The sequence below is a fragment of the Stenella coeruleoalba genome (genome assembly GCF_951394435.1).
Source record: "Stenella coeruleoalba genome assembly, chromosome: 5".
NCBI classification, from domain to species: domain Eukaryota; kingdom Metazoa; phylum Chordata; class Mammalia; order Artiodactyla; family Delphinidae; genus Stenella; species Stenella coeruleoalba.
In genome coordinates this window covers 57,773,095-57,782,807 of record NC_137150.1, presented here as the reverse complement: position 1 = coordinate 57,782,807, position 9,713 = coordinate 57,773,095, and the positions used below count along the sequence as shown (strand labels likewise).

The 9,713-nt window shown below is 43.7% G+C and overlaps 1 protein-coding gene across 1 annotated transcript in view; it reads right to left on the bottom strand.

Annotated features, from left to right (window-relative positions):
- Positions 1–3,819: 3,819 nt before the first annotated feature.
- USP13 (ubiquitin specific peptidase 13) overlaps positions 3,820–9,713 on the bottom strand; it is a 122,786-nt gene continuing 116,892 nt past the window's right edge. Inside the window, exon 21 of the mRNA XM_079921705.1 lies at positions 3,820–8,747. Within this exon, the coding sequence (XP_079777831.1) occupies positions 8,654–8,747 (94 nt within the window). The 3' untranslated portion in view covers positions 3,820–8,653. The remainder of the gene's footprint in view (positions 8,748–9,713) is intronic.

The window sequence follows — 9,713 nt, the reverse complement described above, 5'->3', positions numbered from 1 at the left end:
TTATAAAATTTACAGAATTGTTAACAAAGTAAGTTCATTAAAATAGAAAGGAAAATGTCAAAGTTTGGGAAGAGTTCAACTGGGTGACTCTTCTTACCTTCTCCTCTCTCCTCAAATCCCATCTCCCACACACTCCCTCTTAAGCTGGGCATCTTGCTTCCTACTTTCCTAGAAAACGATGGCAGGAAAGAACTCCCAGACTCATGGCAGTCTCCTAGTCTCCTCACCGTGGCATCTGCACTTGGGTCTCTGCCTCCCTCCCATCCCCACACAGGTCTTCCAGGCCCTGCCTAAAGTTAGCTCTGACTTTGGCACCAGATTCCATCACCTCTTGCCTGTTCAAGAACAGCGAATCAGCACTTCTCCCCTCGCCCTCCTACATCCTCCACACTGTACTTTCTGTTTGACCATCTTATTTCTCATATTTAAAAGGAAGAACTTCTCTCAGCCCCACCCACTTCCCCTATCAGTCACCACCCCACTTTCTTTGGGGAGTTTTGCTACAGAGGAAAGCAAAGAGTTGTCTGCATTCATTTTCTGCAATGCCTCTCCTCCCAAACTGTTCCCATGGAGACCACACATGACTCCAAGTGGATCAATCTCACAGTGAACTCATCTTACTTAGCCTATCACATTTATTTGGTCACTCTCACCTCCTCAAGATGCTTTCTTCACTTGGTTTCCACTTCCAGGCACCATTCTCTTGGTTTCTGTGCACAGTGGTGGTCACTCGTCCCAAGTCTCCTTTGCTGGCTCATCTTCTCCCCGACTTACGTTGAAGGGCTCAGTCCCTGGACCTCTTCTATTTCCTGTCTCCCTCCACTGATGATCCCACCCATGCCCATGGCTTTAAATACCACTTAGAGGGCTTCCCCGGTGGCGCAGTGGTTGAGAGTCTGCCTGCCGATGCAGGGGACACGGGTTCATGCCCCGGTCCGGGAGGATCCCACATGCCGCGGAGCGGCTGCGCCCGTCAGCCACGGCCGCTGAGCCTGCGCGTCCGGAGCTCCGTAACGGGAGAGGCCACAGCAGTGAGAGGCCCGCGTACCGCAAAAAAACAAAACAAAACAAAAAACAACCACTTAGATACCAACCACTCCCAATTTGATATCTACAGTCCAGACTTCTCAAAGTCCAGAGTTGGACATGTCCCACTTCCTACTCAACATCAGCCACGGAGGTCTAATAGGAGTTTCAAACTCAGCTTGCCCCAAACCGGACTCCTGACCATCCTTCCCCACCACCACTTGTAACCTCACCACACCCTCCTGCCTTAGTTGATTGCAACTACATTCAATTGCTCAGAACAAAAACTTCAAGGGCAGCCTTAGCTACTCTCATTCCCTCATACCCCACACATCCTATCCGTCAGGAGATTCTACTGGCCTTACGTTCAAATGTACCCAGAATCTGCCTGTCCGCACTACCCCCACTGCTACCCTCCATCCTTCTGAGCATCATCCTCTCCCCTTGCCTACCACAGCAGCCCCTACTTCTGTCCTTGCCCTCCTGTCATCTAAGCTAAACAAAGAACAATCTCCCTGAAACTTTGGTCAGAGCAGGTCATTGCTCTGCTCAAAACCCTGTAATGGCTCTCCATTCCACCCTAGAGTCAAGCCCTTCCAATGCCTCCCGGGCTCAGACGATCTGGCCCCCTCTCTCCTCCTCTCCCACCAGTCTCCCCCACTCCTCCCTCCCTCCCAACCACAGTGGTCCCCTTGCTGCTTCTCTGACATACCAGATACTTTCCCACTCCGGAGCTAGTGCTCCAGCTTGTCCCTCTGCCGAGCATATCCTTCCCTTAAACACGTTTGGATGACGCCTTCACCTCCTTCAAGTCTTCTTTCAAATCTCACCTCCCCATGATGCCTTCCCTGATCAGGCACTCCCCTGAGTACCTGATTTCGTACCTCAACCCGCACCTCCACCACTGATCTACATCTTCTTTTCTCCATAGAACTCAACAGCTTTTAACATATCATTTACTTACTTCCTGTGTTTAGTATCTGCCTCTCCCTGGTAGAAAATTAACTCAGCAAGGGCAGAGAGACCCATATCTACTTTGTTTACTGATACATAAGAAAAACAATGCCTAGCACATAGATGTTTAGTAGTTATTGAATGATGAACCGTGCTATACAGATGAACAAAATAAATTTGCTTAATGGAATTATCTCCAGAAAAATACTTTTGAAAAAAAAAGTCATCAATGTTGGTATAATTGATTATTTTTAAAAAATTGTTTTAGACTGAAACAATGGGTCAAAACCTCCGCAGAGTCAAAACGCTATATGGGTTAAAATGATGACATAAAATACCACAGTAAAAATATCCTGTGTCCACCAGACTGTCAGATGCTTTACATAACTCATCACAAGTATTTATTCTGCCCACTGAACAGATGAGAAGACTGAGTCTCAGGATATTAAGTGCTTACCAAAGTCACACAGCTAGTCTGGGCTGGGAACAGGTATTTGAACTTGTCTATATGCTTCTACCTTGGCCATTATCCCACCCTGCCTCCTTACCTCAATGAAAGTAGATTTTTAAATAATTGCTTGCATGGGGATGAGAATTACTCACCATTTTCCTGTTAAATTTCTCCACTGTGACTGAAGTTTGCCACTGACGACGTTTGAAAAGCTGGACCATGAGTTCAAACGGCACATACACACACTGGTAAACTCTCCCACTGGACACGACGGGATACATCAAGTGAATGTAAACAGCAGCTGGCTTGCAAACACTGGCCTAGAAGTTTACAATTCTCTGAATGGAAAACAACCCCTCACTATCCCCCCATCATTTCCTTCTCCTCTTACTCCCTCACCAAAACAGATGGCACAACACTGATGTCAGTCACTTCACTTGGATTTTTAAAAATACATTATTGGTTCATTCTTTTAAAAGTTTTAAGCACTGAATAAACATATTTTAAGTGGTAATTAGCCTATATGGTAAGCAAAATAAGCCCCCCCCCCCCCCACCGCCCAAAGACATCCACATCCTAATCACCTTACATGCCAAAAGGAACACTGCGGCTATGAGTAAGTTAAGGATCCTGAGATGGGAAGATTATTCTGGACCATCTGGGTGAACCCAATGTAATCCCGAGGGTCTCTGTAAAAAAGAGGCAGGAGAGCCAGTAAAGGAGATGTGCCAATGGAAGCAGACACCGGAGTGACGCCAATGCTCTCAGGAGGTCATGAGCCAAGGAATGCCAACAGCTTCCCGAAACTGGAAGAAGGAAGGAATGGATTTTCTCCTACGGCTTCCCTGCCAACACCTTGCTTTTAGCCCTGTGAGACCCATTTCCAGACCTCTGACCTAATAAATGTATTGTTTTAAGCCACTCAGTTTGTGGTAATTTGTTTACAGCAGCAATAGGAAACTCATTACAGCCTAGAAACACAATGTCATAAAAATGCTGAAATCCCTTGATGCAACTAGTGTTGACTCTGCTTATACCTGCATTAAGGAAGCCACCAGCAAACTGAGAGCCAGGGAACCACAGAAAGGTCTCACAATCGATTCCAATATTCAACTTGGCACCCAGTAGAGAAAGACAGCAGACTCCCACCTGCCCTGCCCCTCCCTCCTTCACAGAGTTAACATCGTGCCATCGACGCTATTCCACTACTGATGGGACCTGGCAGCCTCGGGGCCACACAAAGAAACCCTGAAAAGAAATAAAATTAGTCACTGTCTCAAGTTACCTGTTCCACTGATGGACAAGAACCTGCAAAAGGCAGAATCGGTTTACGTGGCATTTTGCAAAAGAAAAAAAAAAGAGAGAGAGAGCCATAAAGGGACCTCAGATTGTGAGAATAGCTTTTAATTTTAAAACAATTGAAGCAATAAATCATCCATCTCTCTTTCCATCACAGGCAAATAGTCTCCCAAAACATTTGAGATATTTTAAACGACAACTGTGATTAGTGCAAAATAAACACAAACTCTTTCAGGCGCCAACATCAAAACCTGCCAAGCAGACAGGCGCGGGCCACAGGATCAGCCTCAGCTGAGGCCAGGAGGAGCGGCCAGATTTCCATGGTATTTCAACACACCCAGCTCTGAACAGACAAAACAATACCGGGGGAGGAGAAACCACAAGAGAATGTTGCCCAAAGTGAAACAAATCTGCCCAACACCCTCAGGTGGCTAACATCCTTGGCACCTGGAAGATGCTTGAAAAATAAATGCAGAGTTGGCAGCTTCTAGACAAAGCTGAAGAAACAGGGTTTGGGCTCGTTGGCTTTTGGTTTTTAATTGGGGTCTTATATATATATTGGTTCTTATGCAGAAAAATCTGCTTTCTGGAAGGCATTCTGTGCCTCACATTGCTCCCGACTCCAAAAAAAATGTTTGTGCTGCTTCTGTCTGTCTGGATGCTTTGCAGACCCCCCCCTTCCACACCTACGGCACCTCGCTGCCTCCTCACGTCACCTGGTCTGGAGAGCACTGTCCAACAGAAGTACAACTCGTGTCTAATTTCAATTTGTTTGGCAGCCACGTTAAAAAGAGATCAAAAGGAATAAGTGAAACTTTAATATCATCTTACTTGATGTATCTAAAATATGGTCATCTTAGCATATAATCAATATAAAATATTGATGCAATATTTTACATTCCCTTTTATTGGTACCAAGCCTTCCAAATCTGGCGTGCATTTCCTGTGTACAGCACAACCTCAATGTGCACAAGCCACATTTCCGGAGGTCATTAGCCACATGTGGCCATGGACAACTGTACTGAACAGCACAGATCTAGAGAATTATGACACAAACTCTTTCAGGATGATTTACTGAGTAGGGAATCTCCATGGCACTGTGTGGACGATCTTATACATCAACTTAAGGGTACAGAATCCTGTTCTGTAACCTAGGATTTTTGACCTTAGGTGAAGGATAGAATCACATTTTATCTAATCCTATCCCCCTATCCTGCCCCCAACACTGGCCATCTCCCCATTGACGGCCCACACGGATGATGTCATTTAGCAACAGTGATGCCTACCAGATGAAAAGACATCCTTTCTGTGGTAGAAAAACTTATTTGAGGATCATAGCTATGACTCAACTAGAGTAAGATAATACTCCAGAAAGGTTACAGAGTTAGTGGAAGGTAGTTCTGAGGTTTGTCAGGGCAGGTGGTGTTTTAAATAGATTTTTCATTTTTGAGGAAGATGGTAACAAAGTACCTTACCGACTGGGAAGTGGAGAGTTTCAGGAGTGGGAGAAAAAAAATGGGATAATCACCAAAGAAAGTAATTCCCCAAGAAATTGGGAGTAGAAGTTGGGGTGGCAAACACTAAAAACGAGGCAGGTTCTAAAGTGGGGTGCGAAAGCTGTAACAAACCAGAACCATAACATCGAACCTCTATGTGATCCCTCGCGTCTTACATGTCTGACCAAGGTAGTAACTGCAGGAAAATAAAAATAGAACCGAATGCTAGAGCAGAAAGCGACTTCTGAGCTTATCTGGTCTAACCCACTCATTTTAAGGAAAAAGGCCTAGAGAGGTAAAGCGACTCGGCCCCACCACACTTAGAAGTGGAGTCGGGCTACAAATGCAGGTGCTCGCACTATGAATTGCAGGTAAGGCTCCATCCAGTTCAGGTCAAGGGAAAAAACAATCTTGGGAGTAGCAGGCTCAAGCTACGCCCTACAGCCCACGGTGAACACGGGGCAATGGCAAGCACATTCTCTTGTAGGTGGGAGAAAACAGCAAGTCAATTCAGAACATTAAAGCAATGTTGACATAAAATGGCATTAAAACATGACTCTTCTTTAATAGTCCTTCCCCCATACTTTTTCTCCCCTTGAAAAAAAAATCCCAACCTGAACCAAACTGGATTTCTGATTAGTTGTGTGGGCATTTAGATCAATTGACAAAACAAAAACTTTGATACGCTGTATTTTCCAAAGACACATTCATCAGGATTTTGCACACACGGATATCAAAAGATATTTACAGGAAGAAAGTGCTCTCTTTCACACATACACCCACGCAGTGAGAATTTTCACAATTACACCACCACACCTCACACAGAAGACGCCTAACAGGCTGATGAGCAGTTGACAAAATACACACATTATTCCAGTTTTTAGTCATAAATAATCTCGACATACGTGTGTAAAATTAAGCAGTATATTCCACACTCTGATTCCAGGGAAGCCTGCCTTGAATATATTAAGATATACATACAAATACATTTATAAGCATGAAAGAAAACCAATATTTGCTCCAGTTTTCCCAACTCTCAATCTGAAATAAAGAACAGCACATATACAAAACTTTGCCTTGTAGAAATAGCCCTTTGTCTTGTGAGGAGAAAAAAAAGGCAGCCATATTCCACTTTCTTACGATAGGTTTAGGTATCAAAAGGGCTAAATTTCTTTTTCTGCTTAATGAATTAAGTAATGTGGAGCCTGCAATCTTATATACTGACTTTACACCGTTCACTTTGTAAGATTTTATTATAAAATTTTTTAATTTGCTCAAAATACACATGCCAACTTTGTCCACATTTCAATCCAAAGCCCCAATCCCCCTCCCACCCCCAGAAAAGGCCTTCCCTTTGTAACAGCGGTGAAAAGAAGTCACTTTTGATGTGTGTTTGGAGTCACTATTCTATGGTACTACAGCCCTAAGGAAACGGGACTCCGTAAGGCTGCTTAGCATGGGGGTTTCTGCAGGAATCAGGGACTCGTGTCACCGAGCGGGGCTGCTTTGAGGTGTCCAAGACAATGTGAAAAGGTGACACCAGTGGGCAGAGTTTAGTAGAGATTTACTGCCCCATGAGCTCCCTCCTTCTGCCAATCTCATTTGTTCCCGAACTGAAGAAAACGTCAGAGGAGAGACGAGAGGAAGCATGCTCTACTAGGGCCCACCCACTGGGCACACCACCTGCTGCTCTTCAAATGGTCAGCGATCAGATCTCTCCAGGTCCACAAAGCACAGTCGGAAAGAGAGGGCAGGGGGTCATCACACCACTGTGCACATAAGGAAAGATGAGGGACTTGCCCAGCTACGGGCCGCACCCAGGTCCACGGGCCACAGGCCTCGGGCTCTGCATCCCTTGCTCACGTCTCCTGTGAGAAGGGCCCCAATCATAACCAGAACCCTGATTGTTCATAACTCACATGTCATAATCCAACTTCCAGACTTCACAGAATTGTGGAATTCTGTGCTATATTTCACCCAGTTGGTTCTACTTTATTTTCCTACAGTCTCCAGGAAGATCCTTTCTACCAATCAAATGCATATTAAGCAGACAGCAATAAGTCCTTTTTTATTTGACTGAATAATCTGAAATAGAAATTCCAGAGACCCTAGCATTTGGTACAGAGCAGTAGGAAAATTACAGAGCACTATCGTTCCACTTTTTCATCACATCTGAAACTCTGATTTAATCCCAGGTTGCAACTAAAATGCTGAAACACCGAAACGGAAACGATGGTCTTTCATTATGTCATATAGTTTCTTTGCACCTGAAACCCTTAAACTGCTGAGGATCACACTGTTGGTCACAGCAGATAAGCAGTGAAGGTAAGTCAGGAGGTGATTAGCCAACAAAGGGCAGAGATGAAACTCTGGCCCCAGAACACATAGAAATGAAGACAAGCAAAGAGCTGGGGATGAGAAAATTACAGACAAATTTGGGGCACTTAACATGATTCCAGTGAGTTGTCATGTGTCATGGTAAGAAGAGATCAGCTATTTTAACTAACAGTACACATGACTATGCCTCGGGGGAAGGGCTGCTGAGAAACAGAATTCATCTACCTTTGGCAAAGAACAACACTGTGCTGCTGGGGGCATCTGCGTTCACACGACCAAATGTCACAAACCCAACTGAATTCTGGACAGCACTGAAAGGGACGCCTTTTGACGCCTGAAAATCTAAGCGGGGAACTAATTTTTTAAACTGTTCCTGAGTTTGAGTTTCTTTAAAATATTGACTTGCTTTTTCCAGCTATGCTTACTACCAACTATTTTAACCTTTAAAAACCAACCCGTCACAGATTTTCTAGTTGACTATAAAGGTCTCACACTCTCAGTCGCATTCTCACACACATTCACACACTCGTATTATGAATTTTGATATGATTAAATTAAAAATATCTTTCATTGTAGATGTTCTAATCTACTCTACATGGAGAGGTCAGAAATCATTGTGTGTCATGAAAAAAACTTATGTCACAAATAAAGCCCAGCCCAGTTACTGATTTTCGATATGAAACGAAAGTGGGCTTTTTGTTTACGGTGGGTAGGCGACACGACTGGCCCCATTACTTGGTTCCTCTGGAGGCCACTATCGCCGACCCCCAAAGCAGAACAGAGGATTGGCGGCACTTCCTGCTGTTGATGCACCAGTGGCAGATCCCCCACCAGCAACAGGAATACTTTTTTTTTTAACCATCCTCTTCTTAAACATTTATAAAAAGAAAAATTATCTACAGTAGTGTATCATCACTAATAGAAATTTCCTCCCGGTTCTACTTCAGAAGGCGTCAAATGATGTTCTTTAAATAAACTATAAATACCCCATGTACTCCCTCATGTCTGGCTGTCCCAACTTCTTACTTTTTTTTTTTTGGCAAATTAAAAAGGTGTATGGCTTCTTCTCGCCAATTTGTACGTCTGAGGTTTAGCTTGGTATCCTGCGGTAAAAGTACATGTAGCCCAGGTCTTTAGGGGGCCTTTCTGAGGCACAAACTTTGTGGTCATTGTAGATCACCCATCTGAAAACAAAAGACAGAAGCATTTGATGGATTTAAGTCAGTTCCAGGAAACTTTGCAGGAGAAAGTTACTGCACCATACTTAAACTAATCAAGATGGTTTAAGATAAACCAAACTCAAGTCTGTTGTATAAAAAGAAACAGAATGCTGGTGGGAAATTACAACTGCTTTTTTATTCTCAAGTTCAATCAAAAAGTAGTTCCTAAGGAGCCTCCAAACATTTCCACTTGTAGAAATCCATAGATGGCCTCAGAACTTCAGTCAAAGAAGTATGTGTTTTTTTCAGCCTTAGGTATAAAACTAGCTAAAAATCAGGGCTTCCCTGGTGGCGCAGTGGTTGAGAGTCCGCCTGCCGATGCAGGGGACACGGGTTCGTGCCCCGGTCCGGGAAGATCCCACATGCCACGGAGCGGCTGGGCCCGTGAGCCATGGCCGCTGGGCCTGCACGTCCGGAGCCTGTGCTCCGCAACGGGAGAGGCCACAACAGTGAGAGGCCCGCGTACCGCAAAAAAAAAAAAAAACAACTAGCTAAAAATCAGAAGTAAATAGACATGCAGTGAACTATTATACAACTATTAAAATATCTTTGAAGAATATCTGGTAAAGTAAGAAAATAATCACAATATAATATGAAGTGGGAGAAAGCAGGTTACAAAATTGTACGTACTGTGTACAAACTTTAAGCTTTTAGAAAAGTTGTAAATACAGACATACACATACCCTCTCTCCCAGTGAAAACAATGAAACAAAGGGAAATGTATCAAAATACAGACAATGGTTTTCTCTAGGCTTCCAAATAACACATTCTCTGTATGTTTTTGTATTTTACAAATTCCTTATAATGAATTTCATGGCTTTTTAAATTATAATTAAGCTATTTTTCTTAAGAAAAGTATTTTTAAAAGAGCTATCATGCTTGGTAATAAAAAGGATTCACTATAAATCAAGTTCCTGTGCTCAACTATTT